The sequence below is a fragment of the Trachypithecus francoisi genome, unplaced genomic scaffold, assembly GCF_009764315.1.
Source record: "Trachypithecus francoisi isolate TF-2019V2 unplaced genomic scaffold, Tfra_2.0 Lachesis_group15, whole genome shotgun sequence".
Lineage (NCBI taxonomy): Eukaryota > Metazoa > Chordata > Mammalia > Primates > Cercopithecidae > Trachypithecus > Trachypithecus francoisi.
The window spans coordinates 111,779,741-111,803,522 of NW_022681460.1; the positions used below are offsets into that span (position 1 = coordinate 111,779,741).

The 23,782-nt window shown below is 44.2% G+C and overlaps 2 protein-coding genes across 14 annotated transcripts; one reads left to right on the forward strand and one right to left on the reverse strand.

Moving 5' to 3' along the window:
• Positions 1-1,095: 1,095 nt before the first annotated feature.
• On the reverse strand, positions 1,096-15,799 carry ZNF75A (zinc finger protein 75a). 9 transcript variants are annotated; one of them, XM_033235984.1, is made up of 8 exons: positions 15,563-15,701; positions 11,736-12,259; positions 8,379-8,574; positions 7,563-7,654; positions 7,144-7,270; positions 5,588-5,679; positions 2,648-2,758; positions 1,989-2,479 (listed from the first exon to the last, which is right to left on the reverse strand). In XM_033235984.1, exons 2-7 carry the CDS (start codon positions 12,141-12,143, stop codon positions 2,729-2,731), a joined length of 945 nt encoding a protein of 314 aa, XP_033091875.1. In that variant the 5' UTR covers positions 12,144-12,259; positions 15,563-15,701; the 3' UTR covers positions 1,989-2,479; positions 2,648-2,728. The 9 variants fall into 9 exon arrangements, with proteins under 9 accessions (XP_033091873.1, XP_033091879.1, XP_033091874.1 ...); XM_033235985.1 differs by having other exon boundaries at positions 2,281-2,422; XM_033235982.1 differs by lacking the exons at positions 5,588-5,679; positions 15,563-15,701 and adding an exon at positions 14,484-14,816 and having other exon boundaries at positions 1,096-2,479.
• TIGD7 (tigger transposable element derived 7) lies at positions 15,782-22,017 on the forward strand. 5 transcript variants are annotated; one of them, XM_033235977.1, is made up of 3 exons: positions 15,853-15,990; positions 16,260-16,428; positions 18,857-22,017. In XM_033235977.1, exon 3 carries the CDS (start codon positions 20,235-20,237, stop codon positions 21,882-21,884), a length of 1,650 nt encoding a protein of 549 aa, XP_033091868.1. In that variant the 5' UTR covers positions 15,853-15,990; positions 16,260-16,428; positions 18,857-20,234; the 3' UTR covers positions 21,885-22,017. The 5 variants fall into 5 exon arrangements, with proteins under 5 accessions (XP_033091869.1, XP_033091868.1, XP_033091867.1 ...); XM_033235980.1 differs by lacking the exon at positions 15,853-15,990 and having other exon boundaries at positions 18,857-20,346; positions 20,425-22,017; XM_033235978.1 differs by lacking the exon at positions 16,260-16,428 and having other exon boundaries at positions 15,782-15,990.
• Positions 22,018-23,782: the final 1,765 nt, after the last annotated feature.

The window sequence follows — 23,782 nt, forward strand, 5'->3', positions numbered from 1 at the left end:
TGCATGTAATTCCAGCACTTTGGGAGGCCGAGGTGGGCGTTTGAGGTCAGGAGTTCAAGACCAGCCTGCTCAACATGGTGAAACCCCGTCTCCACTAAAAATACAAAAAATTAGCCAGGCGTGGTGGTAGGCGCCTGTAATCCCAGCTACTCTGGAGGCTGAGGCAGGAGAATCACTTGAATCTGGGAGGCAGAGGATGCAATGAGCTGAGATCACACCATTGCACTCCAGCCTGGGTGACAAGAGCAAAACTCTGTCTCAAAATAAATAAATAAATAAGCAGTTTGGAAGAGGTCATTTAACCCCTTTCCTGATATACTTAAGAGCTCTAAAAGGAATGCACCTGAGTCACTGCTGTAGCTAAATAAGCAAGTTGTAAGAAAATCCATAGGCTATACAGACTTTTGGCAATCCATCAAATTTATCACCTGAGGCTGCTGTTAAATGCTGTGCTGGAAAGCACAAAGACAGGTAGAGCTTACAGTGTAGGACAAAACAACATGGATGTGGATTTGCTTATCCTCGCCCAACACTCAGCACCAGTTCCCAAACGCTTTATTTAGGGAACCGTCTCCTCCTGTCTAGATGCCCAGGTCTCCATGCCAAATGAGCCACAGGATCCTGTCTGCAGCACACACACTCCAACTCCCATACAAACGTTGTCTTTTTTTTTTTTGAGACGGAGTCTCACGCGGTCGCCCAGGCTGGAGTGCAGTGGTGCGATCTCAGCTCACTGCAAGCTCCGCCTCCCAGGTTCATGCCATTCTCCTGCCTCAGCCTCCCAAGTAGCTGGGACTACAGGCACCCACCACTATGCCCGGCTAATTTTTTGTATTTTTAGTACAGACAGGGTTTCACCGTATTAGCAAGGATGGTCTCGATCTCCTGACCTCGTGATCCGCCCACCTCGGCCTCCCAAAGTGCTGGGATTACAGGCCTGAGCCACCGTGCCTGGCCAAGTCTCTCATTCTTAATAACAAAGAAAAACCAATTAAAAAGTAAATAAATAAACAAAATTCTGAGTTGATCTTAATTCCCACTAATTTTCTTTCAGGCCTTGGGCAAGTACGAATTTTTATACCTGCTTTATCCTACTGACATTGCAAGTCTAGTTTCTTTTATTGCAGAAAATTCTTTACATCTTATGTTCCATGGCTACAAATTCCAACCCGTTTACCCATGATTCCACTAGAGATGTTTTCTGTTTTCCCAACATCACCAATGAGAGAGGCACAAGTTAGTGCATTAATAGTTCATCTGAAGATTCCCTAGTGGTGAAGTTAACATGATTTCATCACTGTGATAACAGGATCCAAGAGCAGAAGTTGCCAAAAAGTTCAAGAAGGAACTCAAATGATGTTCAACTTTGCAAACCGTGTCCAATGACTAAAGAAAGAAAATCCAATTTCATTCTTGGAACACTTTACATTGTAATTCATTTCTGCCTCATGAGACTATTGAAATTGGTAAGCCTGCTACTGTAAAGAGAATGGTATGCAATTAAACATGCATGTTATTGCTTTTTATTTTGGAAGACCACGCTACAAATTCAGCTATTGGATGTGTTCAAGAATGACTGGAGAGATCAATGCAAAACGAACAATGTTTACTTCTGTGACCACAGAAAACTACTGAGTGGCTGCAGACCAAGTCTTGATTATTTTCTGTGAAACATATGTTTATCCCCCCCATTTTCTGATGTAAAATTTTTCAAGGTTTGTGATTTTTGTTTTACATAAATTTTAGTGTCAAGCTCCATTTGGTGAATGTCTTCAGAATGACACTGGACAAGCTTCTCTTCACAGGTGGAGTTTCTGGTGTCTAAGAAGGCTTGACCGCCTGCTGAAATTTCTCCTGCATATGCTGCAAGTATATGGCTGCTCACCTGTGTGGGTTCTCCGGTGTTTAATAAGGTGGGAGTTCTGACTGAATTTTTTTCCACATTCATGACATGTGAAGGGCTTTTCTCCTGTATGAGTTCTTTGGTGTGTATGTAGATTTGTATTTTGACTGAAGCTTTTCCCACACCATGAACATTTATATGGTTTTATTCCTTGGTGTGTTGTTAAGTGCTTATTAAGATCTGAACTCCATCTAAACCTCTTATCACACTCTTGACATTTATAGGGTTTCTCTTCAGTGTGAATTCTTTGGTGCTTAATCAGGTCAGAGCTAACTCTGAAGGTTTTCCCACATTCCTGACATTTAAAAGGCTTCTCTCTTGCACAATCCTTTTTGTGACGATCCATAAGTTTGAGCAGCTCTTGTTTCCAGGTTGAAAGTTTCTTTCTTTTCTTCACTGGAAAATCTTGGGGCCATTTCCCCACTCTGTGCACATCAAAATGATTTTCTTTGCCTGCTGTTTTCTGGGGAACTTTTACTTTGGCCTTTTTTGATATGATGTCTGTTGATGCTTGTATTTCTAAGTCAGAAAGAGATACAGGCTGATGATTTTCAGTGTCATTTTTGAGCTTTAACCCTGTTGGAATAAACATAATCATCCATCTGTATCCCAGAACAAGAAAATCACAGGAATAAGAAGAAAAATTCAATGATTTTTTTAAAAAAGGAACAAAATCTTAAAATGTTAAGCCCTTGCAAAAGTTCGTATCAAGGCACATTTCTCCACTTCCCATGGTATATTTACCTGTAGGAGATTTTCCGGCACTATCCTTAAACTCCGGGGATACTTGAACCCATGGCTCTTCCCCTTGCTCTAGACAGGAGATCACTTTAGGTTTGGGGAGTACAAACAATGCTGTCAAATGGACAAAATGAGGTCAAGGACTGGTAACTTAACAGTGAACTGGTCCACTAATCCCAGACTGTTTCAGGACGACCAAAGGCATTTTACAATTTGTTACTGCAAATGGTTAAATGGATAGACTCCAAGATCCAGTATCATGTTTATACTGTGCTATACTTATAGGTAGCTATGCAAAGCAGAGACTAAGAAATAAACCTATGGTAGATCAATGAAAAGGATATAGGGAATGGGAATCCAGTACACATTTTCCCTCTTTTGCCATCAATACCCTATATCCAACCAAGGGGGAACCAAGCTCCAGAAGTTGCAGGGAATATAAGCTGGTCTTATTAACTCTTTAGAAGGACTCAGCCTGGATAAGACCAGGTATGGCAGAGCCAATGTGAAGGACGCTGACTTGAGTATCATAAGCACGAGTGATTACTATTATAATTACAGTTACTTTTCATTTAGCCTTTATTCTTTAGCCACAGGCCCTCAGCTAGGATAGATTTCTGCCATTCCTATAGATTACTGGTTCATATGCAGGTATAAGAAATAGACCAAAATCACTTTGTGAAATTTCTCTAATTACGGATTGCAAGGTATGAAACTGTCACTCATGCATTCAACAAACATGTATTGAGTGCCTGTGGTGTGTTAGGCACTGCTGGAGGGCTAGGGATATAGCAGTGAAGAAGACCCCTGATTTCATGGACTTTACATTACAGTATAGGGGTGGCACAATCAATCAATAAACAAAATAATGTCAGGGAGTGATACATGTTTTAAAGAAAACTAAATCATGGTAAAGAGTATTTAAGATTCTGCTCCTGGGAAGCTATTTTAGATAAGGTCCTGTGGGACACCTCTTTGAGAAAGTAATACTTGAGCAGAAACCTAAAAGTGAGTTTTGCCGCATGGCAGAAAAGTATGCAAGGCAAAGGAAAAGTAGAAATGAGCCTGGCGAGTTCAAGTAACAGAAAGATGACCACTGTGGCTAAAGAGGACTGAGTGCACAAGCGCACCAGTAGCAGGACACATGTGCAAAGAAGTCCATAGCAACCAGACCATGGAGGGTCCTGAGGCCTTGGTAAGAAGTTTAGATTTTTCTCCAAATATGGTAAGAAGTAACCACAGCCTTCTGAAGCAAGGAAACGCAACCATCTGATTATGTTTTCAAAAAATCAATCAGGGTTCTGTGTAGAAAACAGACTGTGGGAGGACAAGAGAGGAGGCGGGGGACCTGTTAGAAAGCTACTGACACTGACCTGCTTCAAGATGACACTGGCTAAGATCAGGATGCTGGCAGTGCAAGGAGCTGAAACATGGTTGCAGTCAGGATATGTCAAAGTAGAGTTAAGAAAACTTGCTAATGAATTAACAGTGGGGTATGATGGCAAGATCAGGGTAAAAGATGACAGTACTAGCTGGGCACGGTGGCTCAAGCCTGTAATCACAGCACTTTGGGAGGCCAAGGCAGGCAGATCACAAGGTCAGGAGATTGATACCATCCTGGTTAACATGGTGAAACCCCGATTCTACTAAAAAAATACAAAAAATATTAGTTGGGCATGGTGGCGGGCACCTGTAGTCCCAGCTACTCAGGAGGCTGAGGCAGGAGAACGGCGTGAACCCGGGAGGCAGAGCTTGCAGTGAGCTGAGATGGCGCCACTGCACTCCAGCCCGGGTGACAGAGCAAGCCTCAGTCTCAAAAAAAAAAAAAAAAAAAAAGATGACAGTACTTTGTTCGCCCTGAGCAACTGGATAATGGTGGTGCCCCTTACTGAGATGGGAAAAACATGATGGAGAAGGTTTGGGGAAAGGGAGGGAAGGGATCAAGATCTCCACGTAGGATAAGGAATGAGCATGTCCATTTGGAAAAAACTCCCCAGGTGATCTGGATACACTACCTACACCCTCCCCTACACTGTCTAGTTGAGAATCAGGCCGGGCGCGGTGGCTCAAGCCTGTAATCCCAGCACTTTGGGAGGCCGAGGTGGGCGGATCACGAGGTCAGGAGATCGAGACCATCCTGGCTAACCTGGTGAAACCCCGTCTCTACTAAAAAAAATACAAAAAACTAGCCGGGCGAGGTGGCGGGTGCCTGTAGTCCCAGCTACTGGGGAGGCTGAGGCAGGAGAATGGCGTGAACCCGGGAGGCGGAGCTTGCAGTGAGCTGAGATCCGGCCACTGCACTCCAGCCCGGGCGACAGAGCGAGACTCCGTCTCAAAAAAAAGAAAAAAAAAAAAAGAGAATCAACCAGCTCCTGGAACAGTGAGACCCCCTCACAGGGGTTCATTCTCAGTAAGCTGGGAACAGATTACTCAACTTCTACACAAAAAGAAGGGAGAATCTTTACCTAGAGAGATGACAGTCTCATAGTTTTCCTGCATTACATCATTGTAGAGGGCCTTCTGAGTGTATTCCAGTAACTCCCATTCTTCCTGGGGAAAATATATGGCCACTTCTTCAAATGTCAACAAGTTCTAAAGAAGAGAATGGACTTCAGCTCCGAACTTGCCACTGCAGAAGCAGCCTAACTGGGTATGAACTGCATGGTAGGCCAGGCGCTAAAGAAATTAACAACACGATTTAAGGAGGAAAAAAATAAAAATTAAAAAAAGGCAGGGGAGAAGGTAGAAAAAAGGAGCCAAGGGGTCAGCAAACAGCCTAGGAGGTACCCAGTTCCCTCTGGGCCAAGCCTAATTGTCCAGGGTAGAACCTCTGGGGCTAACATGCCTCAGGGCACATGCTGGGCAGTATGGGTCTTGGGCAGCAGGGAAAGGCAGATAAGGTCATGCTCAGGTAGCCCTACACTGCTGGAAAGCACAGCTCACCTGGGATTGAGGCAAGAGGAGCTCAGGTGCCACTGTCCAGTCTTTGGTGTTTGTCTGCTCAGGAAAGACTAAAATCTGTTGAGCAGGCAAGGCTGTGGGTGGAAAAGAGCCAGAGGGCATTTCTCTTGTTTCTATGAACATCCGTAGCTCATTTCTAAAATATAGAAGATCCTGATTCTTTCTGGAAAGACAGGACACCTTTTTAAGGGTATATATGGTAACCACTTGGTTCTTTGTAAATTAGAACCAAGTGTCTACCAACCCCTAGAACCGGTTCCCCAGATGATTATCCTCGGTTTTCATGAGGAAAGTTAATAAAAAGAGATACGTATATATATATATATGGTTTTTTTTCCCCTTGCATGATATAAATTGTTCTGAGTTAAGCAAAACTTAGAAGTACTCAATTTGAAAATGAAGTACTCAGGAAGCCCAGTGTGCCAAATAAAATTAAACAAGAGGGTAAAAATGAACTTGACAAATTCAACTAACAGCAAGGAGACCAGCTAAGTGGCTGATAAGGACTGAGCAAGGGCTTGAGTAGCAGATGAGGGGAGACAGGTGAGCAGGAACCAGACGGCAGAGTGTTCTGGAGCCCTGATAATATCAGACTTTTTTTTTTCTGAATGTAAGTGACCACAAGCTCTGGAGGCAAGGAAATGTCATGATCTGATTAGGTTTTTAAAAGATCAATCTAGCTTCTGTATAGAAAACAGACTGTGTAAAGGCACAAGCAGACCTGTTAAAAAGCTACTCACGGCCGGGCGCGGTGGCTCAAGCCTGTAATCCCAGCACTTTGGGAGGCCGAGACGGGCGGATCACGAGGTCAGGAGATCGAGACCATCCTGGCGAACACGGTGAAACCCCGTTTCTACTAAAAATACAAAAAAACTAGCCGGGCGAGGCGGCGGGCGCCTGTAGTCCCAGCTACTCGGGAGGCTGAGGCAGGAGAATGGCGTAAACCCGGGAGGCGGAGCTTGCAGTGAGCTGAGATCCGGCCACTGCACTCCAGTCCGGGAGACAGAGCGAGACTCCGCCTCAAAAAAAAAAAAAAAAAAAAAAAAAAAAAAAAAAAAGCTACTCACTCATGTACGCCTGGTTCAAGATGACACTGGCTTACACCAGGATGCTAACAGTGCAAGAAGCTGAGACATGGTTGGAGTCAGGATATGTCAAAGTAAAGCTAAGAAAACTTGCTAATGAATTAACAGTGGGGTATGATGACAAGATCAGAACAAAGGAGGACTGTTACTTTGTATGCCTTGAGCAACTGGATAATGGTTGTGCCCCTTACTGAGATAAGAAAGACATGGAAGAGGAAGTTTGGTGGAAGAGAGAGGGAAGGGATTAAGAACTCCATGTAGGATAAGCAATCAGCACGTACATTTGGAAAAAGCTCCCCAGGTGGTCTAGATACACTACCTACACCCTCCCCTACACCATCTAGTTGGGAATCAACCAGCTCCTGGAACAGTGAGACACCCCTCACTGGGGTTCCTTCTCAGTAAGCCAAGAATAGAGTTTTCAACTACATAAAGGGAAGGGAAAATCTTTACCTAGAGAGATGACAGTCTCATAGTTTTCCTGCATTACATCATTGTAGAGGGCCTTCTGAGTGGGATCCAATAACTCCCATTCTTCCTGGGAAAAATACATGGCCACTTCTTCAAATGTCAACAAGCTCTAAAGAAGAGAATGGACTTCAGCTCAGAACTTGCCACTATACAGAAGCAGCCTAGCCACCTGACTGTGAACTGCATGGCAGGCCAGGTGATAAAGGAATTAACAGAACATGTTTCTTTTTTTAAGTGAGAAGGCAGAAAAAAAAGGAGCCAAGGGGTCAGCCCACAGCCTGGGAGGTACCCAGTTGCCCAGAGAACACCCGGGACTAACACACCTCTGAACCCCTCCTGGACAGTATGAATCGTGTATAGCAGAGAAAGATAGGCCTAAACAGCTGGAAAGCACAGCTCACCTGGGACTCAGGCAAGATGTGCTCAGGTGTCACTGTCCAGTCTTTGGTGTGTGTTTGCTCAGGAAAGGCTATAATCTGTTGAGTAGGCACAGCTGTGGGGGGAAAAGAGCCAGAAGAAATCTCTTTTATCCATAAAATCCTGAGCTCATTTCTAAAATACTGATCCTGACTTAAGTACAGATAGGACACCTTTACACATGTGTGGTGCGTGTGATGCCTGAAGCAGTCTCTTTTTAAGTAAGAACCAAATGTCCACCAGCCCCTAGAACCAGTTCTCCAATTAACCATTTCTTCAGTCTTCATCAGAGAAATAAAAGGGAAATCCCTTTTTCCTCTCATATTTTTCTGAGTTAGGCCAAAATTTGATATCTTAAAATGAAGTACTAAGGGACTCCACCGTATGGTAGGAGATGAAGTTTTTTCTCTTTTATTATGTTTTTCCTGGTACACAATTGTTTTCACATTCTGCCACTAATAGCCCATCTGATCCCAATTCCTTCTGTATTTTATGAGGATGAGGTGACCCCCAAGCCTTCTCACTCCATTTCTTTCCTTCCTCTCCACTTTTCTAAAAACAGAGTTCATGCTATTATTACCAAGAAGAGTTCTGTGGTTTAGCTATTTCTGTTCCCTAGGCCAACTCCCACTTTCATCCACAGTTGGCATTTCTACTGCTGTCTGGAAGGACATCATAGTTGCTATCAAAGCTGGTTTTACAAATCCACAGAGCACGGTATTCAAAAAATGCCCATGACATTTTGGGTGAATAAGCTATTATCACAGCTCCCAGAAGGAAATTATCATGAAGCTCCTTACCCCTCTCATACACGGGCTCAGTCTCTTTATGAGTATTCCTGCTGAGCTGTTCTTGCAGACCCTGGTATGTATTCCAAAATTCTTCATCTTGGGATACGTCCACTGGTTGGGACTCTGCTGGCTTCAGCCTGAAACTTGAGGCGTCTGCTGTTTCTCCCAAGAGCACTGCCTCCTTTCCCAGCTGATGGACTGCAACCTAGAAATAATTCCCATCCTTGTTACTAAAGAACTTACTTTTGGTTTGTGGGGATGGAGGCAGAGCAACAGGTATACAGCCCACATTGTCGGTAGTATAAGACACTAAAAAAAATGACAAAGGCTTAAAGACACTGGGCCACCAATGTTCCACAAATGTCTATACACAAATATGAGAAAACTAGGGTAAAAGGAAACAAACTGTGGTTCCTGCCAGCCCTTCAACACAGCAGATTCTACTCCTCTGTGTATGGTCTAGGTCAGGCCACTGGCAGGGTTGGGCAGGCCACTCATCTTTTTTTTGTTTGTTTTGTGATGAGTTTTGCTCGTTGCCCAGGCTGGAGGGCAGTGGCATAATTTCGGCTCACTACAACCTCTGCCTCCTAGGTTCAAGCGATTCTCCTGCCTCAGCCTTCCGAGTAGCTGGGATTACAGGTATGCACCACCATGCCCAGCTAATTTTTGCATTTTTAGTAGAGATGGGGTTTCTCCATATTGGTCAAGCTGCTCTTGAACTCCCGACCTCAGGTGATCTGCCCACCTAGGCCTCCCAAAAGTGCTGGGATTACAGGTGTGAGTCATTGTGCCCGGCCGGGCAGGACACTCATTCTAATGCTGTCTTGTCAGGCCTTTTCTCTTGACTTCAAACCCACAATTGTGGTTTTCTATCTTCTACTTTTCACTAAAATTCAAAGAAATGAATTTAAAAGTTTTCCTGTCAGCCTAATTATCCCTATAGCCACACGTTTTCAGAGAATTGGGACAGAATGGAGAAAAAAGAGGAAAGAGTGGCTCCAACCTACCTCCAGATGATTTTGACACCGAACATAGGTCCTGCCCTGTATTCTTCCCAGCAGACCTGAGGTCAGCAGATGTGTCGCCACCCACCAAGGTCATACCCTGGCTCCCTACTTTCAGCAGAGCCAAGGAACAACCATTAAGGGAAGGCAGTAGAGGCTTTCATCTACTGTAGGGAGGACATTACCCATCAGTGCATTTCTTCTCCTTGGCTATTCTGTTCGGATTTTTTTTTCCAAATCTTGGTTTCCCTTTTTTCTATGTTTTCTTTTCTTTTGCAGTCTTCCCCTGGTTATTTTTCTTTTTTTTTTTTTTTTGAGACAGGGTCTCACTCTGTCACCCAGGCTGGGGTACAGCCATGCAGTCATGGCTCACTGCAGTCTCCCACCTCAGCCTCCCGACTAGCTGGGACTACAGGCACACGACACCACGCCCAGCTAATTTTTGTATTTTTTGTAGAGACAGAGCTTCACCATGTTGCCCAGGCTGGATTTTTCCTAATATTTAAAAACATTTTTTTTTGAGATGGAGTCTCGCTCAGTTGCCCAGGCTGGAATGCAGTGGTGCGATCTCTGCTCACTGCAACCTCTGCCTCCTGGGTTCAAGCCATTTTCCTGCCTCAGCCTTCTGAGTAGCTGGCATTACAGGCACATGCCACCACGCCCAGCTAGTTTATGTAATTTTTGTAGAGACGGGGTTTCAGCATGTTAGTCAGGCTGGTTTCAAACTCCTGACCTTGTGATCCATCTGCCTCAGCCTCCCAAAGTGCTGGGATTACAGGTGTGAGCCTCCGTGCCCAGCCTAAAACATTTTTTTTTTAAGAGACAAGGTCTCACTCTGTTGCCCAGGCCAGAGTACAATGCTGCAATAACAACTCACTGCAGCCTCAAACTTCTGGATCAAGCAATGCTCTCACCTCAGCCTCTTGTGAAACTGGGACTACAGGCATGTGCCATTAGCCTGGCTTCTTTTCTTTTTTTTTTCATAGCAACAAGGTCACATTACGTTCCCAAGACTGGTCTCAAGCGATCCTCCCACCTTGACCCCTAAAGTGTTCAAAATATAGGCATGAGCCACCGAACCTGGCAATTTCTCCTTTTCTTTAAATGTCTTTCTTTTCCTGTGTTCTCCTTGTGGATCTGCCCTTTTTTTTTTTAAGACAGGGTCTCACTCTGTCACCCAAGGGAGTGCAGTGGTGCGATCTCAGCTCACTGCAACCGCCACCTCCTGGGCTCAGGTGATTCTCCTAACTTAGCCTCCCAAGTAACTGGGACCACAGGTGTGTGCCACCATGCCTGGCTAATTTTGATGTTTTTTGTAGAGACGGGGTTTCACCACGTTGCCCAGGCTGCGCTCAGGGGATCTGCCTGCCTCGGCCTCTCAAAGTGCTGGAATTACAGGTGTGAGCCACTGTGCCCGGCCCCCTTTTTTTTTTTTTTTTGTGAGATGGAGTCTTGCTGTGTCACCCAGGCTGGAGTGCAATGGCATGATCTCGGCTCACTGCAACCTCCCAGGTTCAAATGATTCTCCCTCCTCAGCCTCCAGGATAGCTGAGATTACCGGCACCCGTTGTCATGCCCAGCTAATTTGTTTATTTTTGTAGAGAGAGGGATCCACCACGTTGTCCAGGCTGGTCTTGAACTCCTGACCTCAGGTGATCCACCCGCCACAGCCTCCCAAGTGCTGGGATTACAGATGTGAGCCATTGCACCCGGCCTCCCTGACTCTTTATTACCTTTTATTCTTTTTTTTTTTTTTTTTTTTGAGACGGAGTCTTGCTCTGTCGCCCAAGCTGGAGTGCAGTGGCCAGATCTCAGCTCACTGCAAGCTCTGCCTCCCGGGTTTATGCCATTCTCCTGCCTCAGCCTCCCGAGTAAGCTGGGACTACAGGCGCCCGCCACGTCGCCCGGCTAGTTTTTTGTATTTTTTAGTAGAGACGGGGTTTCACCATGTTAGCCAGGATGGTCTCGATCTCCTGACCTCGTGATCCGCCCGTCTCGGCCTCCCAAAGTGCTGGGATTACAGGCTTGAGCCACCGCGCCTGGCCTATTACCTTTTATTCTGTTTCTAAGTACTTAAGTCCTGTATCCTTGGCCAAGCCAGACTAGGCCCATCACCCTCAATTCACCCTGGCTCCAAAGAGAGCAAAAGCACCTCTCTTTCTCTAAGACCAGGGAAGTATCTGCCACAATGTCTGAAACCTGTGAATTTTTCTGTGGGTCTGTAGTTTCAAGTCCCACCTTAACTGTCCTAAAAAAAAAAAAAGTGACCGAATCCATCTAATTTCTCAACTAACTGCCACCATCGCTACTATATCCACCTGCATCCTATTTCACTGTACATGCCAGGAATCTTTCTTCTCACCCCATTCCATGTTTGACCAGATTCCCTCTGCAAGTGTTCTACCAGAGCCACAGCCTCCTCAATGCTCTGTGGATGGTGCTTCTGCATCTGGGTCTGTGTCTCCCTGGGCAGAACAGTCAGGAACTGCTCTAGCACCAGCAGTTCCAGTATCTGCTCTTTTGAGTGGATCTCTGGCCTCAGCCATAGATGACATAATTCTTGAAGTTTGCTGACAGCCTCACGAGGTCCAGCTGCTTCATCATAGGTGAAGTTCCGGAAGTGCCAGCAAGAGCTGTTAGGATCGAGACTGTCCATTTGAGGAGATTTTTCACTCTGACCGGAGCTCTCTCTTGCAGGTTCCTTGGTCTCCCACAAAGCCCTGATCTGAGGGTCCAAGTACGCAGCCACTTTCAGATCTACCATCATCATTCTACTCTAGGAAGTTCTGTTCCTGTGTTAAGACACCCAATTGGTACCACGTTTGACAAATGAGATCTCGTCTGGTCTTGTACAAAAGCAATAAAAGGATCTTCTTCCTAAAAGCACTAAAGACAAGAAAAAAAAAAGTACCTATCAATAAGAAACTCACATGACCCTCATCACTTGCTACTTATGAGAGATAAAAGAACAGAAAAGATGTCTTGTCTTCCATTCAAAATCAACTAGCAAGTCCTTTGTTTTTCTCCTTTTCTATTATTCAGCTCAAGCACAGCACAAAAAAGACAAATGTCAGTGGACAACTGTCTTTTTATAAAAAGCAAAACAATTTAGGAAAGGTTGGTGGAGAAGAAAATTGGCACCCACTGGCTGAAAGGTATTTTGGGATTTTCCAGGGATTTAACTGGTGTGCCTCCTATCCCATCTTCCCCATAAGAAAAGAATAGGAGAAAATAAGATTAGGAAAACATTCTGAGATTCTCTTAAATTTTAACAGATCATTCCAGTCTGTCTTTAGTAAGGGGAGTACAACTTTTATGACCCGTCATCCTCTTGTGAAGACAGAAGCCTTCACTTTAAAAACATTTTAGGCCAGATGCAGTGGCTCATGCCTGTATTCCCAGCACTTTTGGAGACCGAGGTGGGAGGATCACTTGAGGCAAGAGTTTCAGACCAGCCTGAGCAACATAGCTAGACCCCGTCTCTACAAAACACAAAATTAAAAAAAAAAAAAAAATAGCCAGGATGGTAGAGCACACTAGTAGTTCTAGTTCAGGAGGCTGAGGTGGGAGAGTCACCTGAGCCTAGGAATTCAAGGTTGCAGTAAGCCATGACCCCATCACTGCACTCCAGCCTGGGAGTTAGAGCAAGACTTTGTCTCTCTAATTTAAAAACTAAAAATAAAGGCACCTTAAAAAACAACATTTTAGAGTTTCCATTGTGGGAATACTGGCAAAAGAGCTGACACAGTGAGATCAAAATACAGTAGTACCCTCTTATCCAAGGGGGGTAAGTTCCAGTACATTCTATGAATACCTAAAACCCCCAAGAGCATCTAACTGCATTATACTATTTTCTCTATGTATACATGGCTATGATAGTTTAATTTATAAATGAGGTACAATAAGAGATCAACAATAAAACACTGTAATAAGTTACTTAAAACTGGCGGGGCACCGTCACTCACGCCTGTAATCCCGGCACTTTGAGAGGCCCAACGTGGGTGGATCACCTGAGATCAGGACTTCAAGACCAGCCTGGCCAACATGGTGAAACCTTCTCTACTGAAAATACAAAAATTAGCCAGGTGTGGTGGTGCGTGCCTGTAGTCCCAGATACCCAGCAGGCTGAGGCGGGAGAACTGTCTGAATCCGGGAGGCGGAGGTTGCAGTCAGCTGAGACCGCGCCAGGGCACTCCAGCGCGGGCAGCAAAGCGAGACTCCACCTCAAAAAAAAAAAAAAAGTTATTTAAAACTTAGGAACTGTTTATTTCTGGAGTTTTCCATTTAATACTTTTTGAGGCCGGGCGCGGTGGCTCAAGCCTGTAATCCCAGCACTTTGGGAGGCCGAGACGGGTGGATCACGAGGTCAGGAGATCGAGACCATCCTGGCTAATACAGTGAAACCCCGTCTCTACTAAAAAATACAAAAAACTAGCTGGGCGAGGTGGCGGGCGCCTGTAGTCCCAGCTACTCGGGAGGCTGGGGCAGAAGAATGGCGTAAACCCGGGAGGTGGAGCTTACAGTGAGCTGAGATCCGGCCACTGCACTCCAGCCTGGGTGACAGAGCAAGACTCCGTCTCAAAAAAAAAAAAAAAAAAAATACTTTTTGTACCGCATTTGACAGCGGGCAAGTGAAACCCAGATAAAGTGAGGGGAGGGGGTACTACAGAAGGAAGGTAAAAAAAGTAACCTATTTTCAGACCATGTCTCCCAAGTAAGCAACAAGATGCTCATCATTCTTTTTTGCAAGACACATAAAGGGTGCCATGCAGATGATTCATATTAATTTTTTTTTTTTTTTTTTTTGAGATGAAGTCTCGCCCTGTCACCCAGACTGGAGTGTAGTGGCATGATCTCAACTCACTGCAACTTCCACCTCCCGGGTTCAAGTCATTCTCCGCCTCAGCCTCCCGAGTAGCTGGGATTTCAGGAACGCGCCACCATGCCCGGGTAATTTTTGTATTTTTAGTAGAGACAGGGTTTCACCATCTTGGCCAGGCTAGTCTCGAATTCCTGACCTCGTGATCCACCCACCTCGGCCTCCCAAATTGCTGGGATTACAGACGCGAGCCAACGCGCCCGGCCTATACTCATTTTTAAGTGTGCTTACTTGATCTGGAGAAAATCACAGCTGGTCTGTGTTTACAAAATATCACGTTGTAAGAAAGGATATTTTATTTACAAAATATCAAGTCGTATTTTCTTTTTGTCGCTGATGTTTACGAAATATGAACTCCAATAGGAGTTGGTGACGATGAAAGTGAAACTTTTACTGACTTTACATTTCTCCAAAGGTCATTTAGACTTCTAAATGGGGCTGAGGAGAGCCGTGAGCCTCACTTTTCCTGAAGTAAGCCAGCAGAAACGGCACCGAAATTCTGGCCAGGATGCCACCGGTATTCAAAGAAGTGGCCAGCTCCCTGCTGCCCACTCCGGCTCCGGAAGCACAGAGACACTTTCTGTGTTTTTTTTTTTTTTTTTTTTGAGACGGAGTCTCGCTCTGTCGCCCGGGCTGGAGTACAGTGGCCGGTTCTCACCTCACTGCAAGCTCTGCCTCCCGGGTTTATGCCATTCTCCTGGCTCAGCCTCCGAGTAGCTGGGACTACAGGCGCCCGCCACCTCGCCCGGCTAGTTTTTTTTTTTGTATTTTTTAGTAGAGACGGGGTTTCACCGTGTTAGCCAGGATGGTGTCGATCTCCTGACCTCGTGATCCGCCCGTCTCGGCCTCCCAAAGTGCTGGGATTACAGGCTTGAGCCACCGCGCCCGGCCCACTTTCTGTGTTTTAGCATCAGCAGAAGCTGCTAGCCCTGAGGCTCAACCGACCGCATAACATCGGCCGGACACGGAAATGCCAGCGGAGGCGGTAAAGGGTCTGAGGGCGCAGCTGCAGGCACTGCTGCCCGCCAGCACTCGGATTCGTCACAGCTTGTGTCTGCGACAGGCGTGTCCCCGGGCACTAGGCAAGCGGGCAGTGTCCCAGCAAGCTTCAGCCGCGCCTCTGGACTATAGCTGCGAAAAGCAGGGAGAGAATGCTTTCTCGAGCCCGACAGTGGCCCCGCCTCAGGATCCAGCCGCGCGGCCCGGAAGCGCCGCGGCCGCCGCCTACGGAAAATGTCTGCCTCCCTGCGGCCGCCGCCGCTCCAGCGACTTCAGGATCTAAGCCATAGGGGAAGCCGCTTCTCGGTTACCTCGGCCAGCCTGGCTTCCGTGGAGGCCGCTCCTCGCTTTCTGACGCTCAAACGCAAGCCGCCGCGCGGAAGGTTGCCGATCTGAGGCACGCAACCGCCGTCCGACCGCGGTGCTGCCCTACCGCTGCCCTATCCAGGCTCAGAGCCCGAGAGCCGGCCGGAAGTGGAAGTGACGCTTTCCGAGGGCGCGCGCAGGCCCGCCCTCTGGCTAAGGCGTCTGAGACCGGCCTACTTCATCGCCACAGAAACTGCTGCCGGCCCCGGAGGTGGGGAAGGGTTAACGCCACCGAGTCTCCAGACCCGCGGAAGCCTAGAGGGCCTTGCACCGGCTTACCGCGTGGCTGTCGCCGTCTAGTGTCCCCAGTGGGGGAGGCGTTGCAATGCCACGTCTGTTCTGTGTGGCCGTCGGGGCCCGGGAGCCTCGCCGGGTAAGGGTCGCCGCCCAGCTGCGCGCGCTGCGTCCTCGGGCTTCCCGCGGCCCGGCCGGCAGTGCTCGACCTGTTGCTGGGTTCGTCGTAGCCTCCTCGACGTAGAGGCATTTTGTCCGGATCGGGCCACTCGCTAGCTCAGAAACAACGGCCCCCCGAAGGTTTTGTACCGTTTTCTAGGTCTCGTGACGCATTCCCCACAACTATTTTTTCTTGTGAGGTAGGTTTGAACCTGTGAAATAGGTACTTTTTCTATCTCTCCTTGACAGAGAAACGACCCTTGCTCAGGGTCACATAGCTCAGCAGTGGCGGCGGCTAATCGGAAATAGCTCTCCTGTTGTGATATCCTCTGCGTTTTCCACTCCAGTATTCTTCCCTGGAAAATGGGAACCTTGTTTTCATCTCGTATCTCATGCAGAGCGTAACATAGTCACCTGGGTAAGACAGGCATTCCACACGTATTTACTGAATCACAGTAATAAGAATCTAAGTGTTTTGGGTGTTCGGTGATCTCTGAATTAATCAGTCTGTACCAGTTGAGGGATTATTTAATAAGTCCAGTATGAGTGGTTCCCGAATTACCAGTTTTTGTAACGTCAGCCTATACCAGTCAAGGGACTATTTATTAAGTCAGCTATGTGTAGCCAATGTTACAGAGCTGAGTAAGACGTCTTTGTCCTTAAGCAGTCTGTTGAAAGGACTGAGGCAATGTCATGAATATCACTAACACAAAGTAAGAATAGGACATAAACTGAATTCTGTGAGAACTCCAAGAAAATCAAAGTTGATTTGGGGTTGGGGAAAATTATAAAAGACCTTTTGTCCACAGGGATTTTGTCCACAGCAGGGAATGGAGACATTCCAGGCAGAGGGAAGGGTGGGAGTAAAGGCTTTAAAAGCTGGAAACTATTAGAGTGTGGGATCTTAAGTACGTTTTTACTGAGTTGGGCTGCATTTAGAGGAAGAGTTTTAAAAGTTAGAAAATGAGTTTATGTAGAACTTATACTGGAGTCCTTTGAATGGGAATGAAAAGAGTGCATTTAAGAAAGTAAATCGTGGAGCACCATTTGAGCGTTTTTGACCGAGCTTGTTTCTAGGGCAGTTCATCTAAGGTAAGTTTAAGGTGAGAATGAAGATGAGAGGCCATTGCCAGGTCATTATGCTATTTTTGCTTTTGGATGGGATGGGATGTAACTCATCTTAGGCATAGATCTTGATCCTTTTTAAGTGAGAGAGAAAGATAAACAGAGATTTAATAATGAGTATCTGCCTAAGTCACTTGAATATGTGTCTAAGTGGTTCATTTCCTAATATCTCAGCCAGGTTGGGACTTCATTTCTTCAGAAGTAAGTATTGTTCTCAGTCTGTCAGAACCAGTGGACAGTAACGCCCTCAGCATTAAGATTCTCATCACCTGGCCCAATGCTGAATATATAATTAGAATTTATTAAGTTGAATAAGTGAAGTTCTGCTAGCAGTGCTAAGCAGTGCCCTTGGATATCATTGACAGGCCTGATTCATAACATAGTTAGGAAGTTGGTTAAAGGGAGAAAAAAATGGAAAAGGGATTCATGGGAAAAAGAGGCATGCAAGGCACAAATTGTGAATAGTGAATGAGGGCCACTGATGATTTTCCTTATGTGAGGTTTGCTGCCGTAGTGGCTTATCCTTTGAAGCCCACAAATGTTCCTTGAGCCTTTCCTTTTGGTTTCATTCACCTCCCCCTGCTTGGGCACTGTTTTAGAAATGATGACCATGGCTGGGCGCAGTGGCTCACACCTGTAATCCCAGCTCTTTGGGAGGCCTGTGTGGGTGGATCACTTGAGGTCAGGAGTTCGAGCCCAGCCTGGCCAACATGGCAAAACCTTGTCTCTACTAAAAATACAAAAATTAGCAGAGCATGGCGGTGCATGCCTGTAATCCCAGCTAGTTCGGAGGCTGAGGCACGAGAATGGCTTTAACCCTGGAGGCAGAGGTTGCAGTCAGCTGAGATTGTGCCACTGCACTCCAGCCTGGGCGACAGAGCCAGACACCATCTCAAAAAAAAAAAAGACGGTACAGCTGAGAAGTATTGAAAGCAAATACATTAATTCTGAGACACCCACACAACCGCCATAGTGAACTAAATATTTTTGCTAGGTGACTGGCTGGATTTAATGGTGCTGCTATTGGCTAGCAGATACTTTATTTTTCCACTTACAAGTGAAAGAAGTAAACCAAGATTTATCTCTGAGTTATCACTTACTAATTGCCTTATAGTTGCCTCATTTAGGAAGTTGCTTGATCTTAGCCTGCCATTGGCTGCACACCCTAATTACTACCATATTCTCTTGTAATCTTCTCCATGCTCCATCACTCATAGTTGGCATTTCTTGCAGTGAATGTTAGAGGAAAACCAGTAGTCTGACTCTTCTGGGTTATTAGATGAGAGACAAGAGATTTCTATGGATTAGGCGTGGTGGCTCACGCTTGTAATCCCAAAACTTTGGGAGGCTGAGGCGGGCAGATCACCAGTTCAGGAGTTCGAGACCAGCCTGGCCAACATAGTGAAACCCTGTCTTTACCAAAAAAATACAAAAAGTACCCGGGTGTGGTGGCACACACCTGTAGTCCCAGCTACTCAGGAAGCTGAGGCAGGAGAATTGTTTGAAACCGGGAGGCGGAGGTTGCAGTGAGCTGAGACAGTGGCATCGCACTCCAGCCTGGGTGACAGAGCAAGACTCTGTCTCAAAAAAGAGAGAGAGAGAGAGAGAATTCTATGTAGTTGGGGAATGAATGGGCCACATTCCGCCCTAAATAAGAGGAAGAATAACTGAGATACCAGCCATTTCCCTTATTTCTCTGACATACTTTTCTTTCTTCATAGCACCTGGAGTGGATAAAAGTGGCAGTTTTTGTTTCTTCCCATGAGGTTGTGTATCTGGAATGAGAACCAGGAAATTAATCTAGACTAAGACATTTCTAAGGACCTGGAATGGCTTTGGGGAGCACCAGGAGGACGCGAAAAGAGTATTTGAGGGCCTAGAGGGACAGAAGAGTTTGCCAGCAGGATTTATAAGAAACAATTGATCAGAAACAGCAGCAGAGAAACCTTTTAGATTTCTTCTGTGGAAAAGTTGAGTCTTGGTTCAAATTTAGTAAAATAAACACTGAAGAGAAATCAAACTCTCAAATATAAAAAGTAATTACTTACAATGTAAATTTAGGAAAGCAAATGAAAGGACGGATCTTTAAAATGTCTTAAGTATGGTGAAATATTTGTAAAACTTTTGGGCTCGTCTCTAAGAATTACTGTGATTCTGAAACTTGTTCTCAGAGAACAGTTTCAGTGAAAAATAGCACTTGAGAATACATCAGATGTTCCCAAGAAAGAAGATCTGAGAATGGTAAAGTGCCACTAACGAATTATTTACATACTTATATATTACCTTGGCAAACACAAGAGACACTCAAGTTAAAGCACGGTGCTTGAGAATACTATATTGAATGCAATAAAAGTTGGATTTCATTCATACGTACAACAAAAACTACTTACTTTCTTCTTCACTTCAAGATTTGGTACAACTGTTCCTAAATTCCAACTCTCCATACATCCCAATGGCAGGGTCCTTGTAGCCCTTATCCAGATAGATGAACTGCTGCCCAGTGAGCACTGTATGCAAAGCAATATAAGCACCATTCTCTTTTCGGGCAGTGAGGTAAAATCAGCTCTTTTGGGAAGGGGAGAAGCCACATTGCATCTCTGCTACACACAGAATTACTCTGTCATTGCCTTTGGGTCTTTCACACTCCCTTCTCAAACATCAGTTTTTATTGAAACATTCCACCTGGGTCCTTTCTTGTGAGCACATCTTGTTCAATCCCTCCTCTCTTGATATTGTCCCTTTTCCTGTATTGAGTTAGGGAAAGTATGCAGGTATTCTTGTCATTCCTGACCGAGGCTGTTACATCTGTCAAAAGAGGAGAAGTAGGTGGCATTCCGAAAAATGATCACTCATGGCTTGCAGGACCAAGAGCCAGACAGGACTTTGGAACTGGCAGCTTTCTGAGTACGTAAGACCTCCACCTCTAGACTAACTCTTCAGCAATGGTTATCCCCTTCAGTCCATTATCCTCCAATACAATGCCCATGCCTTCTGGGGCTTTGAGCTGTTTTGTTTTAAAAATGTGGGGGTTTTTTTTGTCAGTTCATTAAGGCTTTTCCCTTTGTTTTTTCCTGTGGGTTGTTCAGAGTTAAATTCAGTATGAATAAGAGAGGGAAATATACAACACTGAATCTGGAGGAGAAAATGAAGGTTCTAAGTAGAATTGAAGCTGGACGATCACTTAAAAGTGTAATGGATGAATTTGGAATCAGTAAGTCAACATTTTATGACATTAAAAAAAATAAGAAGTTAATTCTAGACTTTGTACTAAAGCAGGACATGCCATTAGTAGGGGCTGAGAAGAGAAAGAGGACAACCGGAGCCAAATATGGTGATGTAGATGATGCGGTCTACATGTGGTACCAACAGAAACGCTCAGCTGGTGTTCCGGTAAGAGGCGTGGAGCTTCAGGCTGCTGCAGAGAGATTCGCACAGTGTTTTGGGCGAACAGATTTCAAAGCTAGCACTGGTTGGCTTTTTAGATTTCGAAATCGGCATGCAATTGGGAACCGAAAAGGATGTGGGGAACAAGTCCTAAGTTCAGTTTCTGAAAACGTTGAACCATTTCGACAAAAACTGTCCATGATAATCAAAGAGGAGAAACTGTGTCTAGCTCAGCTATACAGTGGGGATGAAACAGACCTCTTTTGGAAGTCAATGCCAGAAAATGATCAGGCAAGTAGGAAGGATATCTGCCTACCAGGGAAGAAAATAAACAAAGAAAGGTTGTCTGCCCTTTTATGTGCAAATGCAGATGGAACTCATAAATTAAAGTCAATCATTATTGGAAAATCAAAACTGCCTAAAAGTGTGAAAGAGGACATAAGTACATTGCCTGTGATATATAAACCCAGTAAAGATGTTTGGTTCACCAGAGAATTGTTTTCAGAATGGTTTTTTCAAAACTTTGTTCCTGAGGTCCGACATTATCAACTTAATGTTCTAAGATTTCATGAAGAGGACATCAGGGCGTTGTTACTTCTGGACAGTTGCCCGGCTCATCCTTCCTCTGAATCACTAACCAGTGAGGATGGTCGAATAAAATGTATGTTCTTTCCCCATAACACTTCAACCTTGATTCAGCCAATGAGTCAAGGTGTGATCTTGAGTTGCAAACGACTGTATAGATGGAAGCAACTTGAAGAGAGTCTTGTAATATTTGAAGAAAGTGATGATGACCAAGAGAAAGGAGATAAAGGAGTTTCCAAAATTAAAATCTACAATATAAAAAGTGCAGTTTTTAACTGGGCAAAAAGTTGGGATGAAGTAAAACAAATAACCATAGCAAATGCATGGGAAAATCTTCTTTACAAAAAGGAACCTGAATATGATTTTCAAGGCATAGAAGATGGGGATTATAGAGAAATTCTTGAAAAATGTGGAGAGTTGGAAACTAAGTTGGATGATGATAGGGTGTGGTTAAAAGGAGATGAACAAAAGGGTTGTCTCCTAAAAACCAAAGGTGGAATAATAAAGGAAGTTGTTCAAAAAGGAGGAGAAACAGAGAAGCAGACTGCTGAATTTAAATTATCTGCTGTAAGAGAGAGTTTGGACTACCTTCTTGACTTTGTTGATGCCACACCTGAGTTTCAGAGATTCAACTTCACGCTGAAAGAGATGCAACAAGAAATAGTCAAGAAACAGTTCCAGAGTAAAATCCATTCTAGAACTGGTAGCTTTGTGAAACCTAGGCCTCATAATATTAAGGACTCCTTCAGTGGGCCTTCAACTTCTGGTTCTAATCATTAGATTTTGTGTTTAAAGATTTCTACCATTATATGATGTAGGCCTGCTGTGAATTGTCATGTTTTAGCAACTGACATTATTTTGTATATCAGTGCCCATTTATATAATGGTTATAAAATTTACAATTTGAAAATAACACATTTGTGTTTCTTTAAATTTATTTAAATAAATTTGTTTCATAAATTCATTTTTTTAAATTTTACACAAGGATCTGAATAATGAAGTATTGTCCCAGATTATCTAAGGTAGAATGCCTTTGCGAAAAGCATTAGTTTGTAATCATAGCCTACCACAAGGAAACTGTGCTGACTAGTTCTAGTTAGCTTTAAGATAAGGATAGATTAGGTTTTCAATTTAATGATACAACACACTCTGCTTTCTTAACTCTGTTACTACCTATTTAGTGTTTGTTTTCCTCTTATTGTGAAAGTAGCATGCTGATTATAGGGATATATAAAAAAGATAAAAAGCACTCAATTCTATTGACTGACGATATCCTCAGCACTTTGGTGTATACCATATATTTTTTAAATAGGCAGATTACATTGTAAATAAAACCCTACTTCTTACTGTCTTAACATATTTTATGGTTTGTTAATAAGTTAGCATTTATTGAGTATATAGGATTGTATGTATATGTCTTCATAATAATGCCTTCCCTTTTCAAATACATAAGGAAACAGATTTAGAGAGACTAAGTAACAAAGGTCACATAAACTAGTAAATAGCAGAGATGAGACTTAAATTCTATTTAATGCCAAATCTCAGGCTTTTAACCGTCATTCATGCTGCACTATTTCTTCGAGTTTCCCTTAGGTCATTAAAATTTCTTAATCTCACATTTGATGGTTTTTTAATACTCCACCAGGGGATGTAACATATCATTTGAACTACCAGGTCAAAGAGAATGAACTTTTGAAAAAACGTCGATACACACTGTTAAATTGCTTTCACATTCCCGCCATTATTTTGAAAGTACTTCTCCCTATGCACCAATCCCAACATTGAATATTGTTATGCTGTTAGTTTTTGCTAATTTTGTAACCAAAAGAATGGTATCTTTATGGCTGTTCCCTATTTAGTATAATATAAGGTGTCAGGTGAGTTGATATTTGCAAATAATAAGCTTGCTTTGGATAATTAGTTATTGGCTTTCAGTGTTTCCTTTCTCATATATTCAAGAATCTGTTTCCGAGATGCATATTCTATTACACTGGTGAATACTAGGCAATTATAGTATAAAATTAGTGACTAAATACAGTACTACTGGTGTCTACTCTTGCTCTAGTATCTTGCTGTTTTCATTACTGGTTAATGTGAATTTTTCTTTTTTTTTCTTTTTTCTTTGTTTTTTAAGATGGAGTCTCACTCTGTTGCTTAAGCTGGAGTGCAGTGCACGATCTCGGCTCACTGCAACCCCCGCCTCCCGGGTTCAAGCAATGCTCCTGTCTCAGCCTCCTGAGTAGCTGGGATTACAGGCATGTGCCACCACACCTGACTAATTTTTGTATTTTTAGTAGAGATGAGGTTTCACCATGTTGGTCAGGTTGGTCTTGAACTCCTGACCTCGCGATCCGCCTGCCTCAGCCTCCCAAAGTGCTGGGATTACAGGCGTGAGCCACCCTGCCCAACCTGTGAATTTTAATAAAATTTTAATAAATTGAATTTTAATAAAAAAGCAAATGCCCACTTTCCATGTTTGAAAATATACAAGCTATTCTTACTATCCTGAGTCTACTTCAGCATAAAATTTATTCAAGCCTCCTCCAGACACCAACTTCCTCTGGGAATTTATTCATAAATTAAGTAAAATTGGGAAGAATTTACATTCCTTTTTTCTCCTTTCAAATTGTAAGTGCAGTTTTCATTTAATGGAGTTCTCGTATTTTTTATTGTTCCTA